This window comes from Ammospiza caudacuta, chromosome 8, assembly GCF_027887145.1.
Source record: "Ammospiza caudacuta isolate bAmmCau1 chromosome 8, bAmmCau1.pri, whole genome shotgun sequence".
Lineage (NCBI taxonomy): Eukaryota > Metazoa > Chordata > Aves > Passeriformes > Passerellidae > Ammospiza > Ammospiza caudacuta.
In genome coordinates this window covers 30,412,219-30,433,132 of record NC_080600.1, presented here as the reverse complement: position 1 = coordinate 30,433,132, position 20,914 = coordinate 30,412,219, and the positions used below count along the sequence as shown (strand labels likewise).

At 38.2% G+C, this 20,914-nt stretch overlaps 1 protein-coding gene across 1 annotated transcript in view; it reads left to right on the top strand.

Moving 5' to 3' along the window:
• The window catches only part of GYPC (glycophorin C (Gerbich blood group)), a 33,111-nt gene extending 13,617 nt beyond the window's left edge, over positions 1-19,494 (top strand). The window contains exons 2-3 of the mRNA XM_058809951.1: positions 11,351-11,401; positions 13,634-19,494. Coding sequence (XP_058665934.1) covers positions 11,351-11,401; positions 13,634-13,830 — 248 coding nt within the window. The 3' untranslated portion in view covers positions 13,831-19,494. The remainder of the gene's footprint in view (positions 1-11,350; positions 11,402-13,633) is intronic.
• The last annotated feature ends 1,420 nt before the right edge of the window (positions 19,495-20,914 follow it).

Here is a 20,914-nt window from a genome sequence, read left to right as displayed (position 1 = left end):
ACGGCTGCTGGTGCAGCTGAGGAGCAGCAGCACCTCTGCAACTCTGCAGGGAGGGTGGCACAGGGTGACAGCTCTGCCCTGGGGTCCCCATCTGACACCTGAGAGAGGGGCCTGCCTTCTTAGTGCATTCCAATATAATCTTACACAGGAAATACCAAGCCCAGCTCTTTCCATGGCCTTCTAGAGCTGCTGTAGCTCAAAGGAGTCACTGGACTCTGAATGTCCAGAGTTCTCTGCTCTGCTCAGAGCACTCTAGAAAAGAAGTTTCCAGCTTCACCAGCTGCTTTTCTCTTTATGCTTTTCTTCTGGGGAACTTGTTTTTCCTGCAGGTAGATTTATGATGTACTTCAACCACTCAAAAGAGCATTCCTGCTTTTTGCCCTCTCTGTCTGCACCTAGCAAACCTCTCCCTGTTAACGACAGTCAGACTACAGATTGACTTGGGTCAATTTGCTAATAAGCAAATAACCTTCTAAATAAACAATAAATATGAATAAATTATATTAAATGGGGAAGGGGCTTTCCTTTTGATGAGCTGGTTTTCTGCTTGGAAGGAAAACATTTAGGAACAAGAATGACCTTTGCTGCAGGAATGTAGTGGCCAGCTCAAGTCACAATCCACTGTCAGCTTTCCTCCATGGATATTTCATACACTTGGAGCAGCCCAAATGCTTTACAGTAAATGAAAAATATGTTGATCAGAGAAGTACCATAGCAAGCATTTGTTGCTATTGAAAACTACTAGACCATATTTCTTTGCTTAATGACACACATTAATCCTCTATTGAAATTTCCAGGGCTGTCCAAGCTGAATTTGGCTTTAAAGGCTTAAAATGCGGTCCAGACTATAAAAATGTAGCATTCTGACCAAAAAAAAAAGGAGCTGGAAAAAAGTCTTAGCAATGTTCCTTTGTTTTTCCCTTTGCTGTTTAAACTGCTAAGGATGTAATCTACAAGCTTTGAAATGGTTTCAAAAACATGGCATTTTATAAATTGGTGACCAGAATATGAATATTATCCAAGTACCCACTGCTACTTCTGTTTTCAGTCCAGTTTCCTCATGAAATGAGTCTTATGTGTTCCTGCTGTCTATCTGTCTGCCTAATCATCTGCTCATCCATCTGCCAGTTCTCATCAGGAACTTTTGGGTCCACTGACCAGTCTCAACCAGATTTGAAAGAGAAACAAGAGCCTTGGAAATTAATGTAATTTTCCATGTTACATGAAAGTCAACACTGTCTACAGAGAGCCATTCAAGTGAACAGTAAAAAGGACTCCTTATTGGGGGATTAAATTAAATGAAGTTCTTTTCTATTTAAGAATGTAGCAGCACCAAGTTTTGGCATGATTAGTTTCCTTCCATAAACATGACTCCAGCTTAACAGGCAGAACACAGAGGGTGAGACCCCATTTAAGCACCTACAGAAGCTATCAGGCCCTTCTCACCAGGGCATCTTGAAAGCTCTGCAAAAAAAATGGGTCTCACTACCCCATAACAAGGTTAAGCCCTCAGCACAAGCTTTGGAGAGTGATGATTAAGAGGTGTTAACAATAATGCTTGGGATTTATTTTCCCTAATTACAGACTCTAGAAATCCAGCCTTCTTTAAGCTATTCTAAGTTTGCTTTTTGGTTGATGGGAAAGAAATTCCCACACCATACTCCAGGATTCACCACACAGTGTGGAGGCTGAATAGATCTTGCAAAAAGGCATGTCAGAACAGGACGGGACAGAATAGCTCCAGCTGGAAGAGACACACAGCTATCATCTCGACCAGCTGCCTATCAGTGTCCTTCTGCAGCACCTGTGGAGACAGCTGAGATCACACAGACTCCTTCCAGCAGTCAAACATCTCATCAGGATGGTTATTAGCCTCCCACCTACATGGTCTTTGACATTAGCAATAAACTGTTAATGAACTTCACAATGTAAATCTCTGCTGAGCAACATTCAGTGTATGGCTTCAGTGCAGGTCTTTTCATGCTTAGCTCTGTTAATCTGTTCAATATGCTATTTTCCTATTTTCCAAATAATTCCAGACAGTTGTCCAAAAATAATACACAAATGATCCTATTTCCTTTTTGCCCCAACAATTATTGCACAGTTTGTCTAGAATAGCTCAGATGAATGATAGATGGTAAAGAAGTTCTGCTAAAATTCCTCAACTCTGTTCAGACACCTTGAACTGATAATGTAAATGCTTTTCAGATAATAATGTGGCCTTTGTCTTTAGAGCAAATATGCAGAAAAAATCTCCATATTCATTGAAGAAACCTTGGGCAATAAGAAATATTGTTGCCCTGAGCTACTATTTGCTTTGCAAGTTTCTAAGGTGTTTCAATATGTTTTATTTTCTTTGTTTAATATGCGCAATATTCAAAGCATTTGGAAGATTGTTTCCACTACAGATATCTCCATTAATAATATTAATCTCATCTGTGCTCCAGGAAAGATCTCTGTGTGCCTGAAGAACATATGCTAAACAACCTGACATTTCCACTAGTGCATACTAGATAGCCTTAGGCAAGCACTGGTGTATGAGCTGGATGGAGCTGAATACAATTCATATCAAATAAGCCGGGGGACAGAGCACAGAGAACCCCCATTTCCAAGCATTATCACCTGTTGGACTGCTTTGCTACAAAATATTGACAGTGGGAATGAGCATAAATGAAGAAACCTGCCCATGTTGGGAAAATTATACTTTTCTAAGGATAGGAGCCTGGTACTACATTCTTTGAACTCTTTAAAGTATTATCAGGCTTTCACCAGTTTCCAGGTGGTTTCTAGGTGCCATTATGTGTAGTTTGATCATATCACCTCTAGTTTAAGCACAAGGTCAAGCTTTTTCATCTCAATGAGAAATAGGCATTTACCAGCCTCAATACAATAATGGCCGTGTTTCTATCTCAGCATGTCTGTGTTTATTAAAATCAGTTTTCTGCCAGCAACAGAGTCAGTGGAGCCCTCTTGCTTTTGGATCTATGCCCCCTAAATCCCACCCCCAGAATACAGAGCCTCCCTCTCTCAGCAGCTCCCCATGGGTTACTGCACTACTGACTGCTGCTAAACAGAGCTTAAAAATGCTGAGTCCTCACTGCCTTTCCTTTACTGCTGGGCCACTCTGGTCTCCCTTTTCGCTCCAGTCTGCAGTTTTCATGAAAATTGAAGCAGTCCTTATCTTTGCCTGCTTTTCCTTTAAAAACAGTTGGAGTTGAATAATGGAGTCAAAATTTGTGAAGGATAAAAGGACAGTCAGGCAGATAGCAGGAACAGAGAAAATCAGTACAAAAATGCTGTTGAATGTATTTGATGAAAATGTTTCCAATTCTAGCAAGTAGTTCTGACTGTCTTAGTTAGGGGGACTAATTTTAACTAATGTTTGTGTTCATGCCAAATTCATAAATGCTTAGTGCCATGTCCATAAAAGAGGGTATGTTTCAAATGTAAACCAAAACCTAATCTTTAGAAGTTATTTTGATCATAAAATCAAGCACAACAACATTAAGAAACAGAGATCACCTTATCCTCTTAAGAAACAATCAAAAGGCTTGAGAGTCTGGTCTGAGGCTGCTAGACCTGTTAGTACAAATTAAAAGCTTGTCTTGGTAAATAATTACAAGCAGTTTAGCAGTTAAGTTGTCTTACTGCTTCATGTAACCACTTACACAAGGGACTGGGAAGAATAATCACCTACTCCAAGATCTCTTGGCCTCTGACTGTTCATTAAAAGATTCTGACTCAAATCTTTATGCTTATGTTTTTAACTTGAAAAGTTTAGATCAGTGGGGTATGCTGTTTTCATGAACTGTTTATTGAGAATTATAAGATAATTATCAGCTGCTGGTCATGAGATGGGCTTTCACTATGTCTGTGGTCAGCTGCTTGGATTACCTATGGTCATCTGCAAATTTGCAATGATTAATCAGTTAAGCCAGCGACTCCTGTCTTTTCAGCTTTGACCTCAGTGAAGGAGCAAATGGCTGGTTTGTTCCCATTTTGGTTCAACAAAAATGAATAGAACTTAAAATTGTTGACTTTGGGGGAAAGTCAGGCCGAAATTAGCAAGAATCATCCAATTCACTGGATATTTAGTGTTTCTTTCAAAACCCTCTCAATTATAAAGCCTCAAAAGGAGTACTCTGCCCTAAGGAAGAGGGAAAGGTGGGAGGAGGAGAGGCAAAGGCAGGAAAATGTCCTGATCATGGACTGTATGAGACAGATTGATTCATACTCCATTTGTCACTCCTTTTTCAATGAAACAATTCCAGGTCAATTTATCTTCCCCAGGAAGATGTTGTATATGAGCTGGCTGTGACAGCTATAGAGGAAAAATGTAAATGATGGCCTGGTTACATCAACTTATTTTCATGGAAGAGTAAGGAAATTTTGCAGTGATGTAACTATACATATGAAACAGACAAAACAGGACACAACTTCCAGATAGCCACATGTAGCATTTTTTCAATAGATTGGATCTTCCTCTAGGTTCTCACACTTCATGCACCTTTGTATGATAAAAAGGCAACATTTGGTCTTCAGACACTGAGCAGCTTTGCCATAGGAGCACAGCAAACACGTGTCACTGCAACATTTATATTACTTCTAAGGAGGCATTGACCATTTAAATACACTTGCCAGATGGATTTAATTGCCATCAGAATTGGTGGCAATTCTCAGGGTTCAGTGACCCTGAGCAATGAAGTTAAAGTCTCCAGTAACTTCAAACAAACAAACAAACAAACAAAAAAAAAAAAAAAAAAAGTACATGGTTCAAACTGTTAAACTGTGAAAGGGGAATTTGAGGGCACTGTCAGTTCTTTTTCAGTTCTTTTTGGGGATAAATGGAAAAGTTAGTTTTAAAAAATCTGTATTTTTTTTAGTTTATATAATCCTTAATTTATAAGGATTATAAACTAATACACATTTTTTCCTCTTTTTAAATTTGATATGTGTTTTTTTATTTCAAAATATAGAATATATTTTCCCTTTAAAATATCCTTATTATTTTTAACCTAAAATAGTTTCCCAAATTTCATTAATATTTTCTCCTTTTCCCTCTTATCATTAAGGGATATCATACTATTATTTTTTTGACAAGATGACTTTTAGTGTCTCTCCATCTCTGCTTTTCCCAAGACCCAACAGCAATTCATCTTCACCAAAGAAGGAGAAACTGTGTGAATGAAACATTATTTCTGCAAACATTGTAAAACAGATTTTCTGTTATTTACTTCATAACATTTTAGAATGGTGAAAAACTATTTTGCTAACACTGTATACTAGAATCAAATGAGATTAAAATTATGTGACAATCTAATTAAACTAATTTGATAATTGCTTTTTATCCTTTCTGTGTTATAAAGTGTCAAAAATCTTGAACAGACCTTTATTTGAATGAAACTGTACTTAGTCTGTTTAGAATTAATGACAAAGTACTTGTTAGCTGGGATAACAAAGAATTGGACCCACTACAAAAATAACCCTTAATTTCATAGGTATTTTTAATCTGCACGATGTAACTTTCATTTTCAACACAATCCATTTACTTGTCCAAAAGATCATATGATTGTTGTTGTTATATGACACCATTATTTTCCTTATAATAATTTCGTATACAAGTGGCAGCCAAATTATTCTGTCTCTTTTCCAGATTGACAGATGAGAAACTGTTCCTTAATTTTGAAAGAGCAGCCTTAATGTGTTTCATGGTCTAATGGGAGAGGGTGATGACTTTTTCAGCCGAATATGTCAAATTGATGGGTTCAGGCTGATGACCCTTAGGGACAAGAGATGCCAGCTCTGGCAGGGCACTGCACACTTACTGGCAAATATTAAAATAGGTAATGACTTTTTTTTCACTCAGAATGGCCTCAGTGTGATGCATCTGATATTGTAACGGGCCAGAGAGCAGCTTGAGCAATTAACATATTTCTAACATGAAGTTTTCAGAAGTTGGTTTGACTCATTTTTACAGACGCAGCTGCAGTGAACCAGTTCTAACTATAGCTTGTAAATTAAATTGGTGTGCTGAGGTTAATAGATTAATGATTTTCTCATGAATGCAGTGTGTTGGCAAGGCACAAATATAAACCAAAGGGCAAGGAGGACATACCATAGTTGCATAAACAATCGAGGTGTTAAGACTTCATTAGTTTTTCTATACTAAGTGTGTGATAAGAAAAGTCCTGCGTCAGTGGAGGAAACAGGGACACATTAGGACCTGCTTTTCCAGACAAGAGGAACCATAGCTGCAGAAGAGCTTACAAAGAACAAAAAGAGCCCCTTGGAAAGGAACAGTTATGATAAATACATTTCTATATAAAGAATATTTTAAAAAATTAAATTGCAGTAGTTACAAAAAAGGTTTTTAACAACTACAAAAGCTGCCTGGTGGACTCCATATACTCCTCAGTGCTTTCAGAAGTTCATAATGTTTACTGAACCAAATCAAATACCTGAGTACCATCTTGAGTGTAGGCAATTAGAACCTCACCTAAATTCTTTACATAAAAAGGCAGTTCTCTTTTTAAATTACAACTTTTTAAAAATGAGGCAAGGTTATTATGGTATGTTGTGCTAGGTCAATTGATACAAGCCAAGAAAATAGACAAAAATTTATTAGACTCTGTATTACTGAGTAAACTGTATTTCATTTGTCTTGTTGTAACCAAAGTTATTTTTCAAATGTATGGAAGAAGTAAAGAACAATCAATACTGAGGTAAAACCCTCCTCTGAATTCCATCTCTATCTGGCCTGAACCATGAACTGGATTCATGAGCTATCATTCAATTTGAACATCTCCCTTGTTTACTAAACATGCATGGATAGATAGTAGGAATGTTTAAGACAAAACCATTAAACATTTAATAGCCAAATTCTAAAGACACATTTCAGCCTACAGACAGAGACTGCTTACACACCACTGCCTGCAACAACTCAGTCAGTATTTGGGGTGGTTCTGCAAAGCAGATCCCTGGGTACACTGAGGTAAGGGTGGCTTGTTCCTCACCTGGAAAGTCCCATTAGCAGCAGATTTTCATAAAGTGATTAGGTGAGTTGATTCAAGATGAAATCTTCCTGTGTGTTTCCTAGCCTGCATGCCTAGGAAAGCCCTGAGAAGGAAATGACTGCCATAAGGATTTCAACCCTCATTCACATTGAATAAATTTCAACCACTTCTCATGCAGTGAACAGGAACATCAAGAGAGAGAATGGGCTGCGAAAGAAAGCACTTAAAGACCTACTTGAGTGTAATTTAGCAGCCAAGGCTTAGTCTGAGATTGTAACCGAATGGAGCATCATGATAAGAGATGCTGGGGTTGTTAAGAATCAAAAGCACAAGCTTGTGGGTAGGAAGATCCTGAAAGACAGGAGCAGGAGCAGTGCTGCCTGACTGCTGTCGAGTGGCTTTGAAACCTGTGTTGTCAGAGCTGCTTGTCACAGACAGATATCTGTATATTCACTCAGCCTGACAAACTCCCAGATGCAGGATCACCCACGGCTGCATGGGAACCATGACAATGTGGGTTGTAATCTCTGGCTTTTCATTTTCTACTCACTGCCAGCTTCAGCCTGGAACTTCATCTTAGGAAATTGGAGAGGCCTTGAGAAGTCTGGGGTAAGGTCTTCAGTTACACCATCAAATTGCCCTTGTGGATTGCACAGTAGAGATTTGTCAGTTCACACCAGTAGATTAGATGTATCCTGTAGGGTCATTCCCATGCATTCCTGTCAAATGTGCCAAATGGGGGTCCCCTTGCAGATACGGTTTTCCTTCCATGCTTTTCCCACGTGTAAATCCATTGTAATTAAGCATGTAGGTGCTTAAATTGTTGATTAAGGTCCTGAATGCAGAACCATCAAGAGTAAAAATACTGGATTTTATTTTCTGGAAACTAATTCAGCAGGCAAAAATGATGCCTGAAAATTAGAAAGCTTGAAGCTTTCTACAAGTTTATTCTATGTGTCACAAATAATAACCACAGAATCACTTAAAAGTATTGTTTCCTGCAAGGAGCAAGATCTAAACTCAGAGCTTTCTATGCTGAATGGAAGAAAGTATTTGGGGGATGAATATGCCCTTTCTCACCACCATGTAAGTTGAACAGCTTGTCAGTTGGAATGTCTTAACATGGTCAGGCTTCTAAACTAGAAGTCTTGCTCACTGATAAGTCTTGCATCTTTATCAGGACTGCCATTATACTTTGTGTTTTCCTTAAAGACCTGTTCTCTGGTGTCACAAAATGATGCCAAAACCTCACTTTCCATCTACAAAGCACATTTAGTCCTTGGCATTGTAAAGAGCTGGAAAGATTTACTTGAATGAAGCTCAGATATAAAGAAAGTGAAAATTTAAACAAAAAATTTGTTTTAAAGTCAGTGTCATAATTTTGGGGCAGGAAGTGATTTATGGCTTTTAGTGGTTCAGATTTGCAATTTATAGAACAAAAGAAATCATTACAACTATCAGAAAAGTGCATAATGAGAATAGGAGAGTGCTGAACCTCAAGCAAAGATTTTCACTGCTGGACCTGCCCACTTCAAACAAGTGTTCCTTAGCCAAAATGGAAGGGTATAGATTAAAACTAGGGGGAGGAGGAGAACTACTGAAATTCATAAAAATCAATTTTTATTGGAAAATTGCACCTGAAGGAGGTAGTTTAACAAATTTACCAACAAATTTAGCAGGAATGAGTCACCACTGGCTTTGTGAACATACAAGTCAGTTGAACTGCTGTGCCACCTTGAAGCACAAAGCCAGAGATCTGCCTGCAGTATTTAAGTCAGGAGTATTTCTGGGACTTTCACAAGCTGCTGCCTTCTCAGCAGGATGTGATTGATGAGAATGAGAGAGGTAGCAATTGTCATTCTATTGCAAAAATTCCTTATCTGTAAGTTTATGAGCAAAACTGAAATTTGATGAATGTCAGGTCATGACAAAAAAGCATTTCTTTCTTATCGTTCTGGCTTTTAGAAACATACTTTCCAGCAACAGACAATTTGATTTGTGTGTTCTGTTCTTGATTTGGTCAACTCATTCTGATGGCCAGAAATTTTATGAAAAGCATGTTTCCCCACACTCTTTTGATTTCTGTGTGTCATGGTAACCAGTGGCAGTAAATAACAACAATGTTCAAGCACTTTCTGAACCAGATTGTAGCTGGACAAGGGCCAATATAACAGGGAGAGGAAGTTTTGCCATGACAATATAGCAACAGATAACACAAAAGGTGTCCTTGAAACAAAACAGTTTCGACAGCAGCTATTGAACCACAGACCTCTGAGCACTCTGCATGTGAAGAAGAGCAGAATAAAGAAGGTACAAGAAGACCAAAGCCATTGCTGGGCTAAATGTTCCTTCAGGAAGCTGGATGTCTTTTTTGCCTGAGAAAGTGAAGGTTCAGTCCTCAGTAGTGCAGGAATGCACTGTATTTCTCACACAGACTGAGTTTAGAGAGGCCATGCTGAGGTTCCTGGCCAAGCACGGGTTCCCTTCTGGACAGCAGCCACTGTTTCACTCCTGCTCAGGGAAGATGGTCCCATTCCATCCCACATGCCTTGCATGCTCCTCAGCCATATTTCAGGAAGGATGACACTGCTTGAACCTCGAACAACACTGATACTTTCACACCTGCCTAGCAGTACTGTAACATTGCCATGAATCACATAGCTATTTTTGGACAAAGTGATATTTCAGAGACAGTGAAACAGGATTTAAGAGGTGTCTCTGTGCTCTACATCAACATTGCTCCAAAACTGATCTGGGGAGCAGACCTTGACTGTCTGTCTGGTCATTGGTGGTATCTGCAATGTTCTGGCACTCCAACTGATGCAGCCAAAGGAGGTCTGGGAGCACAGCAAGCCTGTTCTGTGGCCAAAAGGAGACACACAAAGAAGTAGCCAGGCCCTGGTTCTTGTAGTAAAATGGGAGCTGTGGTGGGAGAAGCCTGCATTCTGCTGCAAACTTAGAAAGATGGAAACAAAGACTTTTCTGCAAAGTGATGATACTGTAATCCATTATCAAAAAGCACTGTGATGGCAAGTCCTAGAGATAAGGCTTGTTATCTGAATCTGAGAGGCACCTAAGAATGCCAGGTATGAGCAGAGAGTTACTCATGAACCTTTTTTTAATTAAGGGGATAATAATTTGATCTGGAATTAATGTTTGGCAGCAAGCTGTGTGGCTTGGGAAGCACTTTGGAATTCACACCTTCAAGTGTTTGCTGCTTTTTTTGCGTGCAGCATGTATTTGGTGAGTGAAGAAATATAGAGCATTTTGACCTTGAGGCAATTAATCTCTTCTGAGCACGTGGGTTTTGAACAGACATAGACATAATAAGAGTTTTTAAATTACAGAAGATGTGCTCAATCTTTCCATCGGTATAAAGATGAAAGAAAATGTGGGAAGGATCTCTGGGGGAGAGAAAAGCGCTGTTACTTTCTAAAAAAAAAGCACCTTCCATGTTTGAGAAGAGGTGGATGCTTTGAATCTCAGCTCTTCTTAGTTTGTTGCAAACTAATGTTAGAGATTGAACATGAGCAAGGAAAGAACTGCCGATAGTGTTTTGTCCTTGAATCGTATATACTGATATAGCAAAAGGCAACTCAGGTATCAACTATAGTGTCATTTTAGGGAAGGATTTGGAGTTACATTTTCACCTTTTCCAGAGAACTTTTCTATGTTCTGCATTTACCAAAGGGAAATTTTAAATAAAATTTTAAATAAATTATAATGCAATTATGTTATTTGATTTATCAGCACTGAATTCAGACTTACTCTACATGGGGACTGTGTTTCATACCACACACGAGAGGCTTGCCGTGATTTCAAATGTAAGCTGAGAAGAAAACAAATGCAAAGATTAAAAAGAGGACATTGCGGATAAATAAATACTAATTGAAATCAATAAATATAGATTAATTTGCACCAAATCAAGATCCAGACAATGCTCTGAAGAGCCATAAATGGGAAAATAAATAGACATCAACCTTTTTTCCGCAAAACTACCTTTCTGAGAGTAATCACAGTACCTAAATGCTCTTAATTTAAGCATTCACTGGAGGATGTTACAGGTAAGTGCTCATAATACACAGTAGGTGTTTCCCTGGGGGCCATGATAGTTTGCATAATGTGCTAGCTATTTCTTTTCCAGTGCTGTGATGGCAGAAAACTGTTACAGTAAGGCTAACTCTAATGTGAATTTTCATAACTGTCTTTTGCTAACAAGATCTATTGATTAAGTTCCAAGTTTCAAAGGTTAAAATAATACAAAACTGCCAGTACAGTCACTGCTCCTCCAATTTCGTTTTTATAATTAACTTCTTTATGTTCTAATCTATTTATAGATGGAGAAGTGGAGAGCCCCACAGCTGGAGCAGATGTGGCTGTTATTGGAGGTGAGTAGCAGACCATACTAAGCAGCACCATAAGAATTAAACCAGCAGGTTTGTTGATTTCTTGCATTTTGTAAAACCCCTGCTTTGCTGACAAGACAACATGAGCGGCGCAATTAGAGTTAATTAGGCCAGTGGGAAATCTGCTCCCAGAGGGGCTATTGGCAAGATAACAAGATGAGATAATGAGCACAAACCATACACTGAGCAGTGCCACCCTCATCCATTCCCCATTTTAGGACAAAATACCAAGCAGTCCAGCAGAAAAGTCAGTCTCTGATTTCGCTCAGTATTCACTGGATCAGGCTTGTCCTTCCGCACAGAGCTGGTGCAGCACCTTTGATTTGAGCGATGTTAGCTCATACCAGCTGACCCTTTATTGTTGCAGAATTCACCACACTCTATTTCCTGGTGTTCCATTAAAGCTCTCTCATGCATTTAAACTAAATACAGTTGTCAGAATAAATGAGCAGAGCTACGTTCACGGAGTGAACCTGTCTTTTTATTTTTATTGTGTTTGTTCATTTCCATGCTAACACACTAATTTCAGTCATTCACAAGGGGCTATACCAATCATTAGTGCAAATTGGTGAGGTTCTGCTATATTTCCCTCAGGTCCCATCTTCTGTAACTTTAATTTCAGCTTTCTATGAACAAGAAGCAGGTAAATTGATTTGTACTTAGTCCCTTAGGCTTATTAATATTGTCCTACATCTAAAGCCTATTAGAGCCTCTTGTGTCAAGGGATACCACTGAGGTCCTAAAAATTGATGAAGCCCACGCTGCAACCATGATATTATTTTCAACTTGAAGTTCTTTGTATAAGTGATTTCATTTCTGCTAGCAGTAACTTTACCTTCCAGAACCAAGCACCATGAAATCTGGGGGATAATGTTAAGGCATTATATATACTATATCTTTAAAGACAGAGTTATAATCTTTATTTGCCCTGCTAATATTCTGTCTATTCCTATGGTTTTATGCCAGTAGGGTATCAACACTCAGTTTACTGATGCTGATAAACGTAAAGCTTTGGAGATACCCACTCTTGCCACTTATCTTGAATATAAGATGCAGAAAAAGGGTACTCCACCTTCCTGTCGTTGTCTCTGCAGAAAAGTAGGCATTTCCAGGGAGCAATTCTTCTGACAAAACATAAAATTCACTTCTAGAAGAAATGACCCCACACACACACTGACAGCAGGGGAAGCCCTAGGAATGTTCTGTTCAAGTTCTTTTTGTTGTGTATTTCTTTAATATTTGGCTTATTCCTGGATTCATATGAATATAGAATCAGCTCAGTATCATGTACTCATACAGAATCACAGCAAAAACGTTTATAAGCATATTCTGGATCCATGAAAAAAATAATGTTTAAAAAATTAGAAAAGACACACAAGTTTAATAAACTTCAAAATACTTAATTTTTTTCAGAATTTTTAAGTCCATAATTTGATCTGGGAGGAAAGGGATAGAGTTTGTAGGTCTTTTAAGAATGGACTTGTCATGAACTTTTAATGGACTTCTACCTTTCACAGTGGAAAAGGATCATTAATTTACTTTTTTTCACTAGGATTGTTTCCATTCACCATTTAGTCCTACACACATTGAGGTCATCTATAGAAATTTTTGTCCAGTCAACACATAGCTGGAAATTAATCGAGAGGACAAGAAAGATCTACCTGGAACTCTTTCTTCTGCCAGGTGCCACTTTCACATTCATTACAATCAAACTTTCTTAATTAGAGCACAGAATGAAATGGCAGCTTGCAAATATAGAGCAGTTCCACAGCTCTTGCTATTTGTTTAATGTTCCCTATGAAATGCTCAGTGTCCTGAACATTTGCTGAAATTGAGAACACTCGAGAAGGCAGTGTTGGGTTGTCTGCAGCACCCCCCAACCCGGGTGTATGTTACCAGAAGGATGAAAGAAACCCATTGTTTTCCCTTTATGTTCTTTGATTTCTCCTCATTTTGAAATGAACTTTTAGCTCCAATATGTTCAATCAAATCAAGCCATTGGTTTAAAAGAAAGCTAGTGAGAATTTTTGTGGTATTCCTGTAGTATCTATATCCCACCTTGGGTTTTGTAGCATGTTCTGACTCTGCAACAAGCAAACCCCTTATGACACATGGGCTTTTCCCTACCCAGCAACTCAGGTCACGATGTCTGGCTGTGGGACACTTCTCATGTTTTACCACTGGTGATAGATTTAAGTGGTTTCTTTGCCCTAGGTGTGATTGCTGCCGTGGTGTTCGTCCTCATCTGCCTGCTGGTGGTGATGGTGCGCTACATGTACAGGCACAAGGGCACCTACCACACCAACGAGGCCAAGGGAACCGAGTTCGCCGAGAGCGCCGACGCCGCTCTGAAGAACGACCCCGCTCTCCAGGAGGCAGTGGATGAGAGCAAGAAGGAATATTTCATCTGAGAGGCAAGGATTTCCATGGAGACTTCCCCGAGGGAATCAATCAGAAATGTAACATCAACAGAAGTACTAAGAGGTGGATAATACGAGGATACAGGCGAGCATCCTAATTGAAAAGTATCTCTCTACTTTTTTTTTTATCACTGGGTTGTTTCTTTTCCTCTAGCAGTGAAGAACTAAATGCCAGATACTTGCCTGTTGATTTTATTAGCAACACAGCTGGTCACAGTTGAAATCAATATCAGATAAGAAGAAACAAAATCTCAGTATGAGTGATACACCAAAACCAGATAAAGATAGCAAATGTCAAGCCTTGACATTTGGTGAAAATAGCAGATGCCAAATGAAAACATCCTCTTAGAGTTAATGATGCATCCTATTCTGATATGATGAAGAACTACCTGAAATTGAATTTCAAATGGTAACAGAACAAACATTAAACTAGATAATGGTGATCTAGCTTGAAAAAAATAAATCTATAGCCCAGATATCCCCTCCCATCCACTTAAATGTGCATTTTTATTGGCACAGGGGAGTTTATGTTGGTTTTCGGGGGGATTTACACTGGGATTTCTTTTTTTAATATTTGAATTTTATACATATATAAAAATCAAAGACACTTCAAAGAAATAAAACCTTGGAAAACGTGGTAAAGGTAAGAGTGAAGGATTTATTACTGACTTTCTCTGCATGGCAGCTTGAGAACTGCGAGATGTTGGAATTTACACTATAGTATACAATACTCAGTAGATGTACAAATATGATTCCAATTAGTCTGTAGGTTTTCTGCACACATGCATAAGTAGATAGATACTAAAAGGTAAAGCATCCTGGTTTGAGCAGGCCCTTTGAAACAATGGAGCTCAGCTACATTTTTTCCATGTAAGATATTTTTGCCTGAATATTTATTTATTTATTTTGCATTAGAAAATTCTCTGAGTGCCTGCCAGCAGGATTGTAGATTTTTGCAGGGAGAGGAATGCAGTTCTGGTGCAGATATGAGTACATCTTTCACAAATGCAACCTTATGACTGTCACTATAAAGAAGCTTGTTCATCTGCCTCCCACTGGCTTTATTTCTCACTCTGTATGGCTTCTGTGTAGCCTTTGCAGTATGCTAGACCAGAGAATTACACTGACACCAGTGCTTTATTATAAATAAATAAATAAATAAATAGATTATTCATGGTGGGTCACATGAAAAGATCTTATTCCTCACCTAAGAATCAACGGTGATGAGTTTATTTACCCCAGTAAGCTGGCTTCCTAATTGAAGCCCACAATTACCTCCAGAAATAGGATAATTGTTCTCTGCACCTGCTCATCCACAGCTGTCATGGTGTCCTGGACTACTGAAAATAGAGGTGGAGAAATGCAAGATAACAAGATACTGATGAGCTCTGCTCAAGCTGATATATTTTTTCCTATGCTTTGATCTATGTGTGTACATTATATATAAAGTCATCTACAGCTGTGCTTTCAAGACACTGTTGCTGATCACTTGTGCTCATTCTTGGCACCAAAGCTCTGGAAAGATTCTGGACTCTGGTGTTCATTACTGACATTGGCCTCAAAAATGCTGTAAGAGATCTGAGCAAGGTAAGACTCTGAGGACCCAACTGAAGAAAGAAGATATTTTTGTCTTTCAATCACAGTCTCAGTTTTTGGTCAGTACTTGAAGAAGATGAACTCTGAATTATTTTTAGAATCCCAATACCTTTAATTTTGAATGTTAATCCACATGCGTTAGCATTTTAACCAAAGAATGTGAAACTTGTGCCAAATTTATTAAATGCTTAAGATACTTTCTGTAACTTACCATTGCAGAACCACATTGTATTCTGTGGCTAGTGCAGTATAAAATGCACAAAACACAGAGCTGAAATATTTGATATTATGCATCTATCTCCTTCTTAGACCCATTAATATTTTAATCAGTTTAAAATATTAATAATTTTTAAATCATTTTGCTTCTGAAATAGGAACTATTTTATTTCTCTAGGACAAGTGTTAGAAACAAAATCACCGATCTTAACTGTAAGACTGAGTTTATAAAACTGAAGACCCTTGATCCTCCAGTTCAATAAAAATATAAATATTTCCTTTGGGAAAAAGATAACTGGGGTGACTTGAGCTCTGCTGCATCTCCCACAAAAAGTGTGGGAACACCAAAGAATTTTCCTCCAGCCCTAGCAGGACCTATAGAGGACGACCAGCCTTTTGTCCCCTTTCATACATTCAGAACGTGTAACATTATCATAACTGTTAAAGAAAATTGACTTAACAGAAAAGTGTGATGGACATAGAGAATAAATTCCTGCCTCTCTTCTCAGTCATGAAATTCTGGCTTTTGCAAGTTGAGCTTGCAGATTTTCATTAGACACCTGTGTTGTACCTGTTACACATGGGAACCTGACTTGGTGTTTCTTTTGGTGTGGGTGTGAGCTTTTAAATTATGATTTAGACAAAATGCCACAGTGGAATTGTAGAGGCCATATTTTCTGTTGGTATAGCATGAGCTCAGCGGAGCTCAGGCAATTCTTACCAGTTCAGTCAACTTCAGACTTGGTGTCATTGCTTCCCTTAAATCTCAACTGAAAGCAGCTTCTGGTCTCTGACTATATCTCTTCTTTGTAGCTTAGTTAACAGTCTTTATCCCATTTTCCCTATTTATCTAGGCTGACAGACAGTCCAAGCATTCAGGAACAGCTTCCCTGTTGGTAACAAGCCACTTTGAATAGTTGGGAAGCAGCACTTCTGTCATGAGCTGTGGTTTTAGTGAATTTATTTCTTTACTGTGTCCTTCTGGGTTTCAGGGCCTTGTGTATTTAGAAATTACTCAAGCACACTCAACAGAGAGAAGAAATGGTTTGTGGAGATTTTCTGTTTCTTTGTTTTCTTCAGGAAAAACTTAGCTTTGTAATGAAGAAACCTCATGATATCAGGCGACTGGCACGTTCTAATGGCCTCATCCTGCTGTTTTTTACTCTTACAATAACTCTACTGTCTTGAGTCATTCAATTTAGTTGTAAAAAGAGTGCATTACAAACTTCCTATAACTTTAACAACTAATTAGCAAAACATCCCTCTGCAAGCAGCATGCTGTGCTAAAACAAACGTTATGTACAACGCTGACACATCTCAGTTGGCAGCCGTAGCTTTTCATCACTGATGGTTAAATGATTTTTACAGTTTGCTGCCTGAATAGGATAATTAATGAAACAGATTCTGCTTCCCCCACATCTGGGGTCCCTCTAATGCTGTGGCCTGTTGTCCTGCAGCTCTTTGGTGCCTCATTTTCTCAGCTGTGGCTGCTGTTCTTCCTTGCACTCCCTCAGCTCCCATCTGGATCTCTACTGCCTTCTCTATGGCAAAGGATTAGCTATTTACTTATGTAGTTATTTACCTATTTTTATCTATGAAGTTGCTCTGCCCCTCTGTGCTGCCCAATAAAATTTTTCAGAAGGGTTTTAGGTCTGGATTGCCAATGCTACATCAAATTTGAGCAAACATGACTAATCTGACCTGAGACAGATTTACAGAGTGATCACATATGCCACATTTTTACAGAAAACAGGTCTAAAAATAGCATTGTAAGTTCTGTAGTTGTTAAATATAGTGCTATTAATCTGCAGTGATCATCTCCAATGTTTCTCCCCAAACAAGGCATCATTATGATGATCCCTCAAGCCAGTTGATTTTGTCCTCATGCCTTAATGCCCTGTGAAAACTTGTTGAATCCCACTTTGCATAGGAAGTCACAGGTCCACATTTACAAGTATAAGTAAGTCATTTTTCAATGATGTATGGGAAAGCAGTGCACCAAAATGACCAATATTTGCTGAAGTTGGCAGGCAGAAAATAAATATGATCCTGTAGGAACACATGATATTTTTTTTAAGATACATGGAAATTACAAAAATTAAACATAGTATTTCTGGTGACATTAGTGAGTTTTAAGAGAGGGTTCATAAAGCTTTCAAATTCTTTCACTGATAAAAATAATCCCTTGCAAAGGGAAATTTATCTCCTTTAAACCATTACTTTTTGTCAGTGTTTCAAAAAAGTTTTCACAGATTCAATATTCTGACATTCCATCTCAACGTCTTGAGCTCAATTTCTTCAATGACTTTATGAGCATAACTGACAGTCCCCCCCTGCACAAACATGACTGCTTGCCCATCTCAGCCTCTGAAGCATCATTACAGCTCAGCAGAGTAATTCTGTCCAAAAGAATTCAGTCCCAATTGTGTATCTGGCCAGCCAGACCATGGACCTGGGGTGCATTTTTCTGGGGCTTGGCCTCTGCTCTTCCAGGTTTTCCTCAGTTCCCATATGCCACTGCACATTAATACAGACCTGAGGAGAATTTAGTCAGGCACTTGTCAAGGAAACAAGACATACAGAGATATACAGATGTGTAATTTTTTTTCTTTTTAGAATACCATGACCAAATCACTTTGGACTACTATTAAAAATAGGACTATGGTATTTCTCAGAACATCAAGTTTTCTCTTAAATCAAATCTAGGGATCACGGGGGTACACCAGTACATGGAAATAAAAATGACTATTTTCTTTCAACAAGGAATGCAGACAAAGTGCTGAAACATTTATAGTCCCAGGATAACCAGAAAAGGACTGCACTACTTAAAGCCTGCACAAATTCCTTACAGAACAGAGGAAACAATGAGACAAGATGCTGAGAAAATCAGTAAAAAGGTGCAGAGCAAGAGAAGGTAATCTGATGTCAATAGGGATGGAGAGAAGTTTTTCTTCAAATAAAATAGATATTGCTGTTTGGATAAATCAGTGTATTTGCTGACTGTAACTGCTGACAACAAATTTCTTTGAATTTTATGAGATGTTTTCTTTGAATTAAATGAGATGTTTGGATTCCTTGTGTGTGCAAATCCAATCAAAAAATGATGGTACATACACACCAAGAGGACACTCGCATTAAATGTATTAAAAGCTGTTTATTGCATTTTCTAAAATCTCTCGTTCTTCTCATAAGAAATCTTTGTATGTTTAGAAAGTGCAGAAGCCTCACAGCAGCAGCTCATTCAGAACAGAGTACTAAATACTTGAACAAGCAATGGACTCACATCTGATGTCTGGAAATTTGGGTATATAAAGGAAGATAACAATATCAAAATAAAACATAGATGGTGAGAAAAAATTCCAACCATATTATAAAGAAGTTAGTTATTTGTTGTAAGAGATTCTTCTCTAATTAAGGACAGTAGTATTGTAAGCAACTTAAAATAAGGAATCTTTATGCTACATGCCCATTCCCTTGGGACAGAATCCCACTGCATTCAATGGGACAAGCATTTTATTCATGACATTTATCCTCCCTGCAAAAAAAATTGTATTTCCATACAGGTCAGAAAGAAACACATTAAATTAAAATGCAGTCTTTATAAGTGCTGATCTTTCAGCACAACTTCTTGCCTTTACATCTTTTCTATTGTTTCAAACTGTATGTGTAATGGAAAATAGCTGATATGTTATACTAAGTCTGTTTGGATTGCAGCATTGCTATGAAAAGAATGGAAAAAAAGAGCATCCAAAGCTTACTGCTGATTTTATGTTAAAGCTGACTATAATGTTTGTATTTACCAAAGCTATTAATACACTGATGGTGTAAATCTACTATATTTTGAATGGAAAATAAAAGAAATTAATAACTTTATAATTAAAGTTCTAATTTTTAGCATTTAAAAGGCTCTTCTTGTATTTTTCTTCTTTTTCAAAACATCATAAACTTAGACTTGCCAATTACATTACTTTCATGTGAATATAGATCAAAAAGGAATAGTCAGCTAGAATTTTTCTTAATAGAGCATACAAACCCTAAAAGATATACTGCTGGTGTTTGCATTAAAAAGCCAGAGAAGCTTTTGATGGATCTAAGAAGGAGTCAACCTTCAAATGAGAAACCAAACAATTGTTCTCTTTGAAGAAACATTATCCTGTGGATGTTGGTGTGGACCTGTGCACTGCTCTGTAATCTAAAGCATGGCACTCTTAAAATTCTGGGCAAATTGTAAACATCTGATGGCTATTTGCTGTTGGCTGACCTGCCTTCCACCCAGCTGGTACCAAATGTGAATACTTCTGCTTTGTTCTTTATTGCTTTCCATGCAACTTTTATCTTTTATCTTAATACATCCCCAGTTTAAAAGTATTGAGAGGGTATGCCTGGTATAACAAGTGTTGGAATAGAATCATAGATTTGATAAGGCTGATGATACTGCTGGATCATCACTTCCAACCATTAACAATCTTGCCACTGCCAAGCCCTTTTTCAAAGATCACTCCTGTCAGTGAAAAAAGCTCCTTAGGTAATTTGTTATTCGGTCAAGATGTTATCTCAAAGGGGTCAAACCTGGAGGCTCCAGAAGGACAGTGGATCACCTCAGTTTTGATATCTGTACAGAAACTATTCCAATGGGCCTCTAATGTGCCATAGGATTTGATGTGTAGACTGGAGGCCAGCACCAGCCAAATGGTTCATCAGCAATGTTCTAATGCTGAAGCAAAGATAAGCAGAGAGGAAATGCTACTGAAGACTATAAACCAGATCCTTCATTATCAGCCAGCACACTGTGGAAATTGGACCTTGGCTTGGTACCACATCAGACAGCAGGATCCAGTGTTACTGGAGGTGCTTCCAATTTGGCAGCCCAAATCTGTGATGTCTTTTACTGTTACCAGTGGCCCTGCATGGCAATTCCATGGACACTGGCCACAGGCTAACTGCCAAGGAATTATCAAAGTGTGCTCACACCAAATGAATCTTTAATGGATGGCCAGTTATTGACAATCTTACAGCAGAAACAGAGGTGAATAAAGAAAAGATTAGCAGATAAAGGGCAGTACATGAAAATAAGAGCTTTCAGAATGAAGTGCCATCACATAGCATCACCTTACACATACATGTGATTTGCTTCATACTTACTCTATCAACCTAAACTTCAGCACAAGATATTTTGACTACATCAAGAAAGACCTCGAAGTAATAAATCTGTCTCCCAGCAAATATTTTGATTAACATTTCTATTTCAGCTTCAAAAGAAAGG